Source organism: Aquila chrysaetos, chromosome 11 (assembly GCF_900496995.4).
Source record: "Aquila chrysaetos chrysaetos chromosome 11, bAquChr1.4, whole genome shotgun sequence".
Classification (NCBI taxonomy): domain Eukaryota; kingdom Metazoa; phylum Chordata; class Aves; order Accipitriformes; family Accipitridae; genus Aquila; species Aquila chrysaetos.
The window spans coordinates 34,094,417-34,109,870 of record NC_044014.1 but is presented as its reverse complement, the minus strand read 5'-3'; the positions used below and the strand labels follow the sequence as shown (position 1 = coordinate 34,109,870).

The following is a 15,454-nucleotide window of genomic DNA, read 5'->3' as shown; positions in this document are numbered from 1 at the left end:
GCCGGGTGTTTGGCATGTGCTTTTGCCATGCTGCTCTTTTCATTTCTGTCTTTCTGCATGAAGTTAAATATACTATCCTGATTTCTAAGACTTTTGCCCAGCTCGGTCACTGCCTCCATCCCATTCTCTATCTCTTCAGCCAATGCAATATCTTTTAATCTGCTTTTCACACCTTCAGAGACCTTAGCAGAAGTCTCCTGCGTAACTTTTAGCTGATTAGGTTTTGCTTTTTTCCTCTTAAACTTGCCTGGCTGTAGTTCAGAACAGGGGCCAGCTCTTCTGGTTTCTCCCCTCATCTCCTTTACAGAACTTATTCAGGCAGGTGGAAGTGTATGACAAACTTGGAGTAATTTTTCACTGTTGTCTTTCTGTGGAAAATTGGGCATTGGAAAGCAAATTAAAATTCTTGGTTTGTCTCGTGGGAATTGTGCTCATTTATCCTGTGGTAACTTGTTTGCAGCTAAGAAATAAACCTGAGCCCCTTGGTTTTTATAATTCCCTACCAGACTTGCAATGAAGTTTGTTCCCTGGAAATGAAGCAGTTGCAAATAACTTCATTACTAGTCCCTTTCATGTAAAATGTAAGGTCTCGACAAATTTCTCTTTGAATTAATTAGTACATTTTCTTCTGTCCTTCAGAACATCTTTTGACAATGGTCCATTTGTCTGTGTGGGTTTTTTTCTAAATAATGCTTCTGGTTTCCTCAGATAGAGAACTTTGGTAGCAAAGAACAACTTCCCATCCATAACTCTTTGTAGGAATGGCACAAGCACTTGGTCTTAAACACTGAAGAAATGTTGTGCCATAATTTGTCTAGGTAGCTGTTCTCTCCAGTCTAATGTCATACTGCAAAAATTGTCCATGAAAGGAAGAATCCTCATGCTGGAGGCCTTGCTTCATGTTTCTTCTTTATGTTACTCTCTGGATAAAATCAATACTGAAGAAGGCCTTTTGCCCTCATCTTCTAATAGCCTTATGTCCTTCAGCACAGCTGTTGCTATTGTGTTTTTCTTTTTTGTGCTTCAGCCTTCCTTGCTCTTATTGCCTCTCCAAATGGGCGTAGGGAATATATGTGCACTTTGTCCTTTTCTTAGCTATTGCTGTTGATTGTAAGGTCTTCGGTCAGGTCTATTATTGTTTTGCAGAAATACCTGCAAAATTGCTACTGGCCACCTTGTGTACCTGAGGCCAATCTTGCAAAGCCCTTAGCCATTGCTTTTGCCCAGCTGAGACCTTTTGTGGGATCTCTTCAAAGGCTTGGTGGGCGATGGCTGTCCCCATTCCTCTCAACCTACTCAGATCCTTCATGATCAGCAGCTGTGGAAGCTTTCAGATGAGCTGTTAAACAGAGATCAACTCTGTGTATTGCCACTGGGACTCCAAACAGAAAGTAGTTTTCAAGAAAAGGGAGGAAATGACCTCATGAGATGCTGGTTGCCGTATCAGCTGAAGAGATGCCTTGCTCACTAACAAGCCTGTTAACTAATTTTCTCACCTAAGGATGGGCCTCCTAATGCTCAACACTTACAACCAAAAAACAGTTAAAGACAGAGTATATCTACTCAGAATTGGATTCCTGGCTTGGCACCTAAGCATTATAAAGCAGTTTAACTCCAGGTATGCTGTGTATCTGGAGGCTACATACCCTGTGTTGGTAGAGGTTGAATGAGATAATATGATAGGTCACTGGCTGTGTCTGCATGACACAATACAACATTATTGATGCATCAGAAGTCTCTGTGTAAGTTCTCTCAGAGGCAACGTAGCTGAAAAGTAGATTGTACTAAACTCGGGGTTTGTGTCATGTACCTAGGCTGTTTCTGACACTCAGGTTAGCTTACATACAACTTCTTTTCTTATTTTCGTCATGCAGTATGAACTGTGTATAATGAGTCCCTTTTCAACCAGACATTGTTGTAGCTCTAATTAAAAACCTGTAAATAATACATTCCAAGACAGTAAAACTCTGTACTTAGCCTAACCACGACATTGTAAGACTCTCTTCATGTAGTGAAACGTTTAGACACCTGCAAAGCTGCTTCCAGTTTTAAAATTGAAATATGCATTTATTCAAATAAAAACGATAAAATTGTGTACACTTGTGACATGTATTTGTGTCTGCTTACAAAGGTGTCTATATGACTAATGTGTTTACTTATATATTTCCTTGATGTTTTCTCTGTTAAGAGATTGTAGGAGGCTTTAAAATTAATTTTGACCTTATCAGTATGACACTGACATTAGTTAGCAGCATGAGATTTTCTTATGTTTTGGTTGCGTTTACTTCGTTGGTGAATCTATGCCTGCTGTTATCTAACATCTGCACTCTGAATAACTGAGGGAATACCTTTTATCTGAAAGCATCCATTCTTTGTATTGAAATATATTTTAAAACTAGAATTCATTTGATTTGCAGAGAGAACTCTTAATTCTTTCCACAATCTCTCCTGGAGAATGATTAATTTTCTCTGTAAAATATTATAATATTATATAAATACAGAGGAAACTAAGATATAAATAAGCTTGCTGTGTAGATACTCAATAATAATTTTTTAATAATTCTAATACTTCTTTATAAAAGAAAATACCTGCTGTTTTTACAAATGAGTTACAAAGAAAATTGCTGAAGACATTAAAAATTATATTTAATAAGCAATCATGAATGATGAATTGTTATTCTTGGAGAGATGTAATTAAATAATATATGAACTGGTTACTCAGAACAGCTGACAGCAGATTACTCTTTCTAGGTTTTCACTTGCTATTTATTGTCTTATGAAATAAAATGTATGGGCAACCTAAATTTAATAAATTTATGCTTGTATTGTAGGCTAAACAGAAATAAGTAACCACATAAAGTCATTATAATAAATCTTTAAAATATAAGAGAATAAATTCTCATTTTCTCTGATGCCTGACGCGTCCAAATGAGAACCTTGTATTACTAAGAAGTCTGTGTGAACACTGCACTGTTGTTAATTGAGATTTTCTTTGTAAAATCTATCGAATTGGAAACAGTTTTTTAATTAGCTATTCAGTTATTTTCTTGTAACTAATGCACAGATCTGATTCTTATTCCCAACATTTGTGGCTGTAGTATGTTAAGAAAGGTAATGCATGCTTATTTTATCACCCATAGGATGTCTATTTTCTTGCATGGTGAATGTTATAAGTGCGAACTGCTTTGAGACTGAAATCGGGAGTGGGGTTTACTGCTTCTATTTGTGGCTCCTTTGAGCAGCCAGTTGCCTAGGAGATCACTGGCAAAACCCCAGCAACTACTTGCACCACGTTAGCCTATAAAGTAAGCACTGCAACAGATCTAGTGACAATCATTAGACACTTCCTGAGAAAACACCCTGGAGGTTTTAGAAGGGTTTATATTTCCACCACCTGTTTCATTGTCACATCTGCTCTTCAGCAAACAGAAAGGGAAATGTTTCTGATCTCTGGAAAAATATAATATTTGCTTCTTTCCCCAATATAACCAATCAATGTCTATTAAAAAAACATTTCTTTTCCTGCCTCATGTAATCCTTCTTTGTGTCAGAGATAATTAGCAGCTATCTAATAAGATTAGCTAACTTCTGTGATTAGTGAGCTCAAACCCTGTGCTTTTCCTTTTGCAGGTAAGTGAATGTGGCACTGAGCATCCCTATCTACATTATTATCACTTTCTTTGGCTCTTATTTCTGATGCCAATTTATGGAATGAAAACAATAAAGGCAATAGGAGAATATTGACATGCAGGTACTGTGGATGCTATTGGAGTATATATTCTGAGGAGGATGGTAAGTGGGATGTTTTCCATCTTTGCATACATCATGACAGCATTTTTACTAATTTGCCGCTGACATCTAGCAGCAGCCTGTTATGCTCTTGGAAACCAGCTCTATGTGGCATTGCTGAAAGGAGGATGAAATGGGAGCTGCTTTGTTGGATTGGTGGATGGATACTAGTTTTCTGCAGAATTTTTTTCCTGGATTGCAGGATATGCTTCTCTCTGAAAGGTTACTAACATTTTCCTTTGGATTTGGATGTTTCAGCTTGGAAGCCAGATACCGTTTGAAGAGATTTTCCAGGGTGGTGTAATTAAACATTAACTGTCAAACTAGGAAGAGATGTTCCAGGGTGGTGCAATTAACCATAGATTATCAAACTAGAAGGAGAGATACACAACCAGAAATGGCTATTGTGTACCCGGCTAAAAATGATGGGAGTTTTCAGCTGAGCATGTATCAAGAAAATATTCTTAGACCACTCAGAGGCTTTGTGATTAAATCTAGTTTGAACAAGATAATTGCATTACTTTTTATAAATTGGAAATTAGTCAGTCAGGTTTTACAGGTACTTGTGCTCCTGGAGACGCACAATGCAGGGGAGATTTTTGGTGGAATGGAAATACACCACTGTGAACTGATGTTTAAAGGAAAAATAAAAGAATGAGCTTATTCATCTCAGTGTTAGGGCAGATAGAGTTCCAAGTGAGCTCAGTATTATGCTGCATTTTCAGAGAAGGCAAAAATGTATTTTACTTTCTACAGCAGCACTTATTCATAGCCTAACATATGAATGCCTTTGAGCAGGTCTACTTAAATCTTTGTAAACAAGGGCTGTTACCAGGATGGTGTTTTAAATGCCATGTTTTGCATTAAGTATCTCTAGAAGCATTAATATTGAGTGAATGCTTTTAAAAGGTAATGTCCCCTTCAGTCCTTGCTTTGCTCACAGGTATTCTAAGGTGTTTCAAAATACTTTCAAAGGGACAAATTACTCCTCCTCCTCTAGGGATACAAATTCCCAGCTCCTCATTGCCTTTCACACTTGCAGGGGCCCCAAAAGCCAGTCTACCCACTACTGTGATGCTTTCTCCATGGTCTAGTGGCAATGGCAAATGAGAAGTTTTCCTGGTATATTCAGAAGGTTAAAAGAAACTCCTGTAATGTTGATACACTAGTGTCTGTCACGATATTGCTTAGCCTTAACAGTCACAGCTGCGCATACCCATATTTCTATGAATTAAGTGAGCAGAGGTTTATCCCTTAAAGGAGAATTTCGATGATGGGAAGAGTCAGTGAGATTTGCTGCATGGAACTACTAGTTAATTCAGTGCAACCTGTTTTCTGATTAAACAGTTCATTCTGGGAGAGCGCCAAAACTATTTCCTACCCTTAGAGCATAAAACCCCATGAATTCTTGGGCTTTCTCTTCATGAATGAATTTCATCACTTGTTGTAACATCTTCTGCCATCTTTAACATATGGCAAAATAGCTGAAAACCTGTTTACAACATTAGTTAAAACTACTTATGTAACCATTTCTCAGAGTCTTTATGGGAGATAAAATACTAGAATATCAAATATAACATACAGTAGATTATAAAGTAAGAAGTATAGGCACTAAATACCTGGGTTCATTGTCCCTGAATGCCTTACTGCAATTCTTATGGGATAATTATTTATTCATAAACCTTTTGTTTTATAGAATGATTTTTTTGCTGCTGTCTATGTACATATGTATGTATGTGTGAATATATTCGCATAATATAGTTTTTTCTGTACAAATGTGGGTTTTAAACCATCCTTTGGGATATACTTGAAATAATATTTATAGTACCAGAATATTTAATCATATAATCTGCATCTGTTGAATAGGTGGTTTACATTACATGGTAGGTTATGGTATTCACTGTTATGATCTCTCCTTGTTTAAAACTAGTATGATTCACAAAATGCTATAAAATGTCTGGGGTCTTCTTTTTAGTATTGCTTACATGCACAAGTAATTTCTGTGAGAGGATTATGAGAACAGTAAAGCTTTGGAGACTGACTGTGGCTGACTGTAAAAATCCATTTTTTCACTTTTGTAAAGTTACCTTGATTTTTTTTCTGAAGCTTGGATTGTTCTCACTTATTTAATATTTTGAGGGGGAGTGAGTGGAAGGGAGGAAAAAAGGAACAAGAGGCTCCAAACATAACTGGGGACAATTCTTTTCCTGCCCTCTCCTGTGAGATGTCAAAGCAAGCTGTTTTGTTGTCATTTGACATGTACATCAGGCCAAGGCGAGGGTTTGTAATGAAACATGGCCTATGAGGCTATCAAGTGTGTTGGGACCATCCAGCTGGAAACACCTGATGGAGTGAGACAATTCGAGAGTAATTTTGGGATGAAAACTAGCTGGCTTGATCAAAAGAAACAAGACTGAGGTAGTGCTGAAAGGCAGAGAAGCAACTGGAAAAGATGGTGGAGACTGTAGTGAGATCCAGCCCGACAGAGCATCTTTGTTACTCAGGTACCATCATCTGTGTCTGTCTGCTCAAGCTAATATGGCTGTTTTACAAGCTGCAGGGAGTTGTACCTCAGGCTTATTTCAGTAACTTGCATTGGTGAGCATCATTGCTTCACCCGTCAAGCTGTCACATTTGAAATCCAAGTTGTCACAATGTCTTAAAAGCACCCTGCCTTTCTTATTAGGACATTGCAAAGTGGTAAATTACTTGAACGAAACTTTATACTGGGCTGTCCTAACTTTCAGTGAATCTCCAGGATGGATGTACTACTGGCTTTGTTCTATAGAAGGAAACCTTTAGCTCCCTCAGGAAACTTCTTTCTCTCTCCCCAGCAGCAAGCATAATTAGTTGTGCTCATCAGAAACAACTGAATCAAGAACTTCCAGAATAATGAAGATGGGAGAATTGCGTGAATGCCCTGGCTCTTCTAGGTTGCATTTCTTTTGGCCGAATGGCTAAGTCATATACTCTCCTGCAGCTTTTAATGATGAGGACTGTCTGACTTGATGTTGTGAGGACTTGATTTCTCTGTATTAATTTTGCAAAGCTCCTGTAAACACTGGGGCTGAATTATTAAAAAATACTAGCAAGTTAAAGATTTATTGGCATTCTTGTTGGATAACCTCATGACATGCAGGTAGTTCTAAAACTGCAAGGAGTTCCTCCCAAAGAAGGCCTAAAATGGCTTTGTATCACTTCAGCATCACAGTTTTCCCCTGTCTTGTCACCTATTCTGTAGCCAAAGTTGTTTGGGGAATCTGTAAGTGTCAGGAGGTGTGGATTACATACTGATCAGTAACCCCAACTTCCCGAAGTAGCTGAGTTATTAATATGGATAAATTAAAACCTCTTGTTTTGAACTGCTGTGCAACAGGTACATTGTAACAAGGTAAAATTGGTAAATATATTTAATATTTTCTTGATCTATTCATTGGTTACCTCTAGAACAGTGCTAATGATTCTTAGAAATAAGCCTTCGGATGATCTGCTCTGGTCATCGTAACTTGGCATGCAACTTTGCCCTTATGACTTTATATACAGAAATGCACTTGAAATACATCTATTTAGTACTAAATATATGATCAAACATACTACTTAGATTTGAAATGAGTCTGTATTCATCCTCTTCAGCTTATTTTATGCTTGTGAAAAGTATTCATTTATTAGCTTAGCTTTAATTTTTACTAATTAACTTGTGCTTAGTAGAAGCTACTACTTCCATTAAGGATTGTGAATGAGCATTTATTTTTGAGACTCCACCTGCTCTTTATTATGTTCATATTCTAGTCTTATGGGTGCAAAGTGCTATTTGTGAATGATATCTGTATATTAGCTACCCATTAACTACTTTGCACTTGAACTTACCATTTTATATTCAGAAGTCTATTTTTTAAGTGTACTTATCTGATAACATGCACAAACACACAGACTCTACGGTTGTTGGTAGAATGAAACCCTGAGAAGCTGTCATCACTACAAGTGTAGAAAAAGGGGTAATATTATCATGATTTGTGGTTGGGTTGGATTGGTTTGTTGGTTGGTTTGTTTTTTCCCCGTCTGGAAAAATTCCAATTTGGCCATTTATATCATGTGCCCTATCAACTCCATAGGTAATTTCCAGCGAAAGTGGAAAGGTTTTTCAGTGGTGGCATTGTTGCTGAATGTCAACACTGTCTGCTTCAGGAGTGGATACTTCACTGAGGTCATCTGTTTCCTGCCTGAGATTTTTGGTGCTGTAGCTTGTGAATTACTGTAGATGTGTGGTCATGCATGTCCCTTAAGGCTAGGTTGGGATTTTGTGTGATTCATTATTTTCCTCTTTTGCTATTTTTAATTTGGAGTTCCAGAACAAATTTGCAGACTGAGAACCAGACCCCCCAGAGGCTGATCTTTCAAGGATAAGTGAATAAATCAGTAGTTAAGTTTCATTTTAATGAAAAATAACACCCAACCCTCTCCAGGTGAAAATGGCTGGTTAGGTATTTTGCAAATGTTCCATTTAGCTGAGTTTTACTGTAATCTTATGTTTTAAAGTGTGTCTGTAGTTAGTTACTTCATGATCCTTTTCTACTATATTCATGGGTTTTCCTTATACAAAATTATCATTATTTATGATCAGATCATAGCTACTGTGTACCCTTGCTATTTCATTAGCAGGATGCCCATACTAAAAATGCTATCCTGTTGTTTTCTGCAGCATAAAAGCAGGAGGTGGCCAATTCAGTATGTTTTCCAGTAAACTTATAGCCTCCAGTAAAAATACCGGCAAATCCTTGTTTGTGAATCACATGGGTGTTTGCTAAAGTTGTTGAGGTGAGAAAAATCTTAGCTATAAACTTATCATAATGATGGTATGACTTGTATATTCTCAGAAAAACGTGTGTATATTCTGCTTATTTGGGTGATAATTATAAAAATAGAAAAGTAGATGTAAATTTTTTATTTTTTTTAGGGATAAGACTATCTTCATCCATTGTGTTTCTTTGGTGGCAATTAGGACACAACAAAAGTTGCAAAACTCTTTCAGTCTCTTCTTTTAGCCCTGTGAGACTGGGGAGAGAATAAGGTGAGCGCTGCACTGTGTAGGCTGGGGATTCAGGTGAAGTTCAGGGCAAGGCTTGGAAAACACATAACTTGATAATTGGCTACTGAGGCTCCATCTTATTTATGTTTTACCCCTCATTCCTGAGGCACAGTGTTAATGGCTTCCTTGGTGTAATGGGAAATGGGACTGAAAATGCATTTCATGGCAGAAGAATTAATGCTCAATCTTTCCTTTTAGCAGGGAAGGCAATGCATTATCTGCACTTCTGCCCCTTCTTGCTGACTTGATCTTGGCTACAGCTCAGTCCCAAGGTGCGCACTCAGGAGGTTCCCTGGTGGATCCCCCACAGAGGAGGAGAACCACCAGGGTGGCACAGCAGGCGCTACCTGGCAGAGGTTTAGAAAATCCTGTCAATTCATATTGAATGTGTGAAGAGCATACAGTTCCAGTACTGGAGACAGATATGACTCTAATTCTTAATTTTTGTGGAATTTTGCCTCACCTTTAACTTTTTAATTAATGCAGTTCTTGTCTTGCTACCATATCACATCATCTTAATTTCTTTGCAATTTTTAACTTGGTGTAAGACACTGGCAATGGATTGATTTTAATTAGCACAACTACAGGCTGCAACTGGTTTTATTTGTCTTTTCTTTTTGCTGCAGCTTCTCAGTTATATACTTCCATCATTTCTGACTGTGAGAAGAATTTAGTTCTATAATGATGGCATAGCATTTTCCACTGTGTCGAAATAAAAGTATAGAGATTTTTAAAATGAAACGTGTATTTGCATTTAGCTACACGTTGATGGAAAATGGTCTGTACGGCTAACACAATTTTATATTGATTATACACTGTGCTAATCTTGTTTGCAATTAAGTGGAGGAGGCATATCCATACAGATGTCTTATTTTTAGTATTACAGTACTTTGCATGTGTTATTGTTATCCCAGTAAGATGCTTTAGCTTAGCTTAGCTGGAAAAATGTAAGTTCAAGGAATTGTTCCTGTAAAGTATTGTTTTCACGACAGCACTATTTCTTCATTGTTGCTAGAAAGCAAGTGTAACAAAACATGGGAATCAATAATCACAAAAAGCATTGCACAAGTTCTACTGACTTCTTACCAAGAGTAAGTCCTTTGCAAAAAGGTGCTGAAAACATGCTCATTTATGGCTATTCTTTTGGGCTAGTAGAATTAAACTCCTGGTCAGACATTGGGGGTAAAACTCTAGAGTAAGAAGCCTTAGGGTGTTTAAACTAATGTGACAATGATGTTGTTACTACTTAAAGTTGTAATGGGCAAGATGCACAGTGAGGTTTGGAGGAATGTCATACAGGACAGAAGGTTTATGCAAAGCTAGAAGGAACATTGTGTTTTCTGAATCATTCCCCTTAGCTGTGGGAATGAGTTATAAATACTGTATCTCAATAAGGTGCAAATGCAGTGGATGTGAAAATAACACCTTTGCAGAGAAGGTATAGTGCAGTGAATCTGCACTAAAGGGATCCATTTTTATGAATGCTGAGGCTTAAATCCTCCCCAAAGAATATTGTTAGGCTTTCCAGGGTGTTGAGAAGTTGGATTTGTGCTTTTCATCATAAATTGCACAGCTTCCCTCTCATGGAGGGAAAACCACTGTACTTTTAAACCTGATATGGAAAAATATCTAAGCTATAAACCAAGTGGGCAGCAGTTCACAGCAGAAAGTGAGAAGGAAGGCAACAGTAAAAGGACCATCTATTAACATTACAAAATCTGAAGTTTGGCACCTGATTTTGGAAAATGGATGCAGTATTTCTGCATAAGATTGACTGGTTTTCTTAAGGCTAGTAAGGATCATTGTATTCAACCTGTCTTGATTTTTCTGCAAAGCAGAACATAACAGCTGTACATAGTGCAGGTTAAATTGCAACACAATTTTTATAGACTGTTAACCTGCATTTGAAGTTTCAGGTGGCGGAGAGTTCGCTACATGTTTTGGTAAACTATTTTGTTAATGAAATACCCTCACTGTTATAATTTTGCCAGGCACATATGCTTTGAATTGAAACATTAACAAGGTGTATCATTAATCAAAATGACACAAAGTCTTTTGACTGTCATCTGTGACTTTTTACTCTGGAAACAAAAGTAGTACGCATGTCGGAAAGGTTGCTCTTGAGGAAAAGAAGAATAAGGGAAATTCAGATGTTCACCACCTCAAAGGTACTCAAATGTCTGCTTTTGCTTTAAATACTCAGTTAATTGCTTCCCTGTTTTTTAACATGCTGAAAAGGTATTTTTATTGTCGGGGCTGGCTTTATTTGTTTAGGAAACTGTTTGTTCTCAGGAGCTTCAGGTCTCCTATGTGAGTATGAATCCCCAAGGAGCTTTTCTCACCATTTAAAAATAGGCCTCTATTTCAGAAAGCAAAATTCTACCCGCAGTGATTCCTGTGTGATCCATTTGGTGTTCAGAAATGTATTTGAAAATGTGAGTAGAAATGGCATATGCCGTTTGCCTTTGAAAAAGTGTGGATTCAAAATGGATGGAGACAGAAGTACTTGTCTCCTGTAGCGATTCTCCTGACGGTACCTGAAATGGCAGGGACAGACGGACAACGCTCGTGGATCCCTTTTTTCCCCACCTCAGCCTCCCTCCTTCGCTGCCAGCTCCTCTGCCTCTCCCTGCTCCTGGTGGTGTCTTCCCTCCCGTCGTCTCCGCTCCCCTGAGGCAGGGCTGAGGCGCTGCTGGAACCTTCCAGAACCGGCTGGAACTGGCCGTGCCCGGCCTGGGGCAGCCCTGCCTTCTCCTCGCAGAGACCCCTCAGCCCTGCTGCCGCCCTGGGCATACGGAAGAGGAGTCAGATCTCCCTTTTACATTATCCCCCGCAACTCTGACTTGAGTGAAGTTTATGAAATTTTTGATTCTGACCCTGTGAGTGATGCGGCGTGGGCAGGAGCAGCATGTTGAGTGGGGCCGCACAGGCACAGCACATCCATTTTGCAACGGCTGCCTGCAGGATCAGAGCATGCAGTAGGTAGAAGCAAGACCGAAATCTGATCTCTTGTTTTTGCTGTATAACAGCAACGTGGTGGTACTCATGTAGCTTCGTTTCAGGTCTGATTGGTGTAGCTGAGCATCATGTATCTGTGTATTCTTTGCCACTGTGCTTGTGTGTTATATGTGAGCAGTTACCCGAGTTGTGCCACTGGCTGTGCTTAGTTCCTTTGGCAGCGTTTTCCACAGGTGTTATCGTGCATTTTGCTTGAAAGCAACAGGAGGAGATTTGGGAGGTATTCGAGTTTAAAATCAGTGCAAGCTTGGTGAAGCCAGTGGAGCAAAGATAACTTAATAGCAGTTGAGAATCTGTCCCAGGATTTTATTCTTCCCTTCGATATTGCATGAAAATACATTTTAAGCCCATTCAGCTGCACTGGTCATGACTCTTTGCTCTTGCTCATGCTCTCGCAGTTTGGGCTGAAGCATATCTGCAGGAGAAAACTTTCCTTGTAAACCAAACTTGGGCAATATGCAGCAGATCTCTCTCGCATATGCACACATGGAGTAAGAAAACCCCAGGGTTGCTTTCATGCCAGTGAGTACTGATTTTCCTGTATATATTTTGCAAATGTTGACTTCAGGGTGTTGTGCTGAACACAATAAGCTGTTTAGCTGTCTCCCTTTCTCACATCTATCTCATATAACAGAAGTCTGCTGTGTATGATTAACCTGCTGCTTGTTGGCAGAAGGAAAGATGGTCAAGCTCATTTGCTGTGGAACTGCAAAACTAAATGCAGCCTGGGCTTTGTGTATTGTAATTTCTACCATTCAGGTGGCTGAGTGGGGCATTCCCTTCGTGACCTTAAAGGACATGTAAAATATACAGACCTTTCTGCATTTCTTCTTAATCCTCACTGCTAAGGATGCCAGCACGTGTTGCTTTGTGCAGCCTGGCTTTAAGCTATTCTTGTCTGCATCTCTCAGCAAAAACGATCAGTCTAACAGGACAAGTTAATTGGGTCAGGATGATCCACTCTTAAAATTTGCTGGCAGATCAGAGGCAATGTCCTTTCTTTAGCTTATAGAATACAACTGCATGTAATTCCTAGGCCGAGTGGCTTCGAGAAAGCACCTTAATTATTGCAGACAAATAAACTGGGAAAGAATCAACAAAGCAGTATTTGTTAGAACATGTGAATGTGGCCAGTCTGGCTTATTTAATCAAGGGGGCAAAACAACATTTCAATGCCTACTTCCCTTTGAAAGTAGAAATCATTTGGATATAACTTTAATGCAGCCAATTAGGTGCAAACATTTTAGACTATACATTAAAATCCAGTTCAGTTTACTGTTCCTTTTCCCCACAGTGTCCTGGAGTTGTGAGATGAGATGAATCACATTCTCCATTTAAGTCAGGGCTATTTAATTGAGAACTTGTCCCTTACCTGTAGTTTTATATGAAAGCAGATGTTTCTGTATATACGTTTGATTTGTGTTTTGCTGTTATCTGTTTTAGAGCTTTTTGCCTTCAGTGTACATTTCCCACTACTCTCAATCAGTTTATGCAATTTATAAATGCTGAACTCAGATGTCTTTGTGCCAACTGGAACTGTGTGACTTGAGTTCTTAGCCAGTGAGGCTCGGTCTGAGCAGCTTCAAGGTGTTGCTCTATAAAACCTTAGGCAACCTTTCAGCTTTCGCTTTTGTCTTGTAGCCCCATGTGTTTCTGAGCCCTGAGGTATTTAGTACCTTCTGATGCATTAGGAAAACACTCTCTGGTTCTTAAAATTAAAAAAAAAAAAAAAAAAAAAAAAAAAGATACTTTTATGTTTCTACTTGCCTCCTGTAAGTTTTTTGTGACGACTTCTATATGTAGTTGCTACGCTGTATTTCTAAAACTCATTAATTCTCTGCAAACTATCCTATAGTTAATTACTTGTGCATGATGTTGAGAGGGTGGTTTCTTAACATTTTATTTGTAGGTATCTGGTTTAAAAAGAAAAAATCCTAGAAAAATGTCAGCAGAGATCTATAAAACTAATGTAATTATAGAATGATTCTTCTGTGATGAATAGAGGCAAGAAGAAAATCGCTAAATCATTGTCATGCTGGTTTTCCATGGTACTTCTTTGAAAATGGAATCATTGTAACACCTCTTACTTTTATCATCCTTTGACTGGATGCTGTACTTCCTGATTGCAAGCTGTATATAGTAGTGACTTCACTCACCACAAAAATGTGACAACTGTTGTTACTCTGTGTAGCACTGAACATGTCAATCTCAAACAAGACAGGAAGAAGAATATCATACTCTAATAAAACTGCAGTGAATATGTATAAAAATAAGTTGAAATTTCCCAAACTGGAATTTATCTGGGTTATTGAAACTGGCATTCAGGTATCATGGGATCTGTAATGATCACAAATGGTCAGGACCTTGTCATGTATTTAATTTACAACTGCAGCAGGATGGTAATGTTAACATCACACTGGAGAATTGGTTCATCACTAACTTGCTCTGTTTTCTTGAGTGTCCAGGTGTTCCTCCAAGCCACATTAATGTACCAGCCCAACATAACCCTGTTCAGGGAGGCAGGATCACAGCACATAATAGTATGGTTTTAAGCATATTTGTTTAATCATTATTTTTGGCTTTGAAATATTGCTTTGTTTATAAACCTTCAGACACTTTATTCCCCAATTCAGTCATTTTGGATGAGGATGATTTTGCTTTCCTGAAGAAACAGATCATCCAGAAATAACTTTTCGTGGTAAAAAACAGTCACCAAATGACCTGTTGTAGAGTAGAAAAACTGAGGTCATTCTCTCTGACATGATCGTGACTCATTCCTGCTTAACATTTAGATTCTACTGTGGCTATTGTATTTGCAGATTCTGACAAATAAAGCTTGACAAGCAGTAAACCCTGATCTCTAGCAGAGTCACAGTTGAAGCACCTGGTGCTTTCAATACATGTCTGAAACACCTTCAGGTAACTGCAGTCATGGAAACACTGATTTAAGAAACTTCTGCTATTATATTTTTGAATGTGTTGTGATAAAGTCTCCTGAAGTTACGTTTTCAAGGATGTAATGTTGGCTAACGTGCTTTGTAGCAGGGACAGAATCTACTAAGCATGTTAAGTAAAATATCTACTGATATGAGTATCTGTGCAGTACTTACAGCTATTAGAGACCAACTAAGTATCCAGAGAGTATATGCAGTGTTTGTGAGAAAGGATATATGCAAAATTTGTCCAGTAATATAATAGAGTAACTGCTTGTCAGTGCTGACCTTTACTTTGGACACGTAAAAGTCCATTTTTATAAGAACTTTGTAGGAACATACACCCATTAGTGGGAAAGTGTACAAAAAACCCCCCCAAACCTGAAAATATTGAGACAGCACAAAAATGTGAGGTTGAAAGCCTAAGTTGATTAGAGGTTCAGATAAATTGACATTAGTTACAAGTAAAAGAAAAAACAAGTAATTTTATTGTACTGTGTTCCTGTTTGTCTTTAGAGAATGTGTTAAGTGGCATCTTCAAACTCCTTTAGGAGTTATAGAGCTATTATACTAACACTTTATACAGGACAAAAACTAAAGGAAATTTGCTTATTATAGTGAGACTTTG

The 15,454-nt window shown here is 38.2% G+C and overlaps 1 protein-coding gene across 5 annotated transcripts in view; it reads left to right on the top strand.

The window, feature by feature from the left end:
* The window catches only part of ANK3 (ankyrin 3), a 382,076-nt gene that overhangs the window by 102,406 nt on the left and 264,216 nt on the right, over nt 1-15,454 (top strand). Inside the window, exon 1 of one of the 5 annotated variants that reach the window (XM_041127052.1) lies at nt 3,631-3,792. The exons of 3 other annotated variants lie outside the window; for them this stretch is intronic. In XM_041127052.1, the coding sequence (XP_040982986.1) occupies nt 3,790-3,792 (3 nt within the window). In that variant the 5' untranslated portion in view covers nt 3,631-3,789. Of the gene's footprint in view, nt 1-3,630; nt 3,793-12,392; nt 12,416-15,454 lie in introns of those variants that run through there. One more of the 5 variants, XM_041127051.1, reaches the window with a different exon arrangement.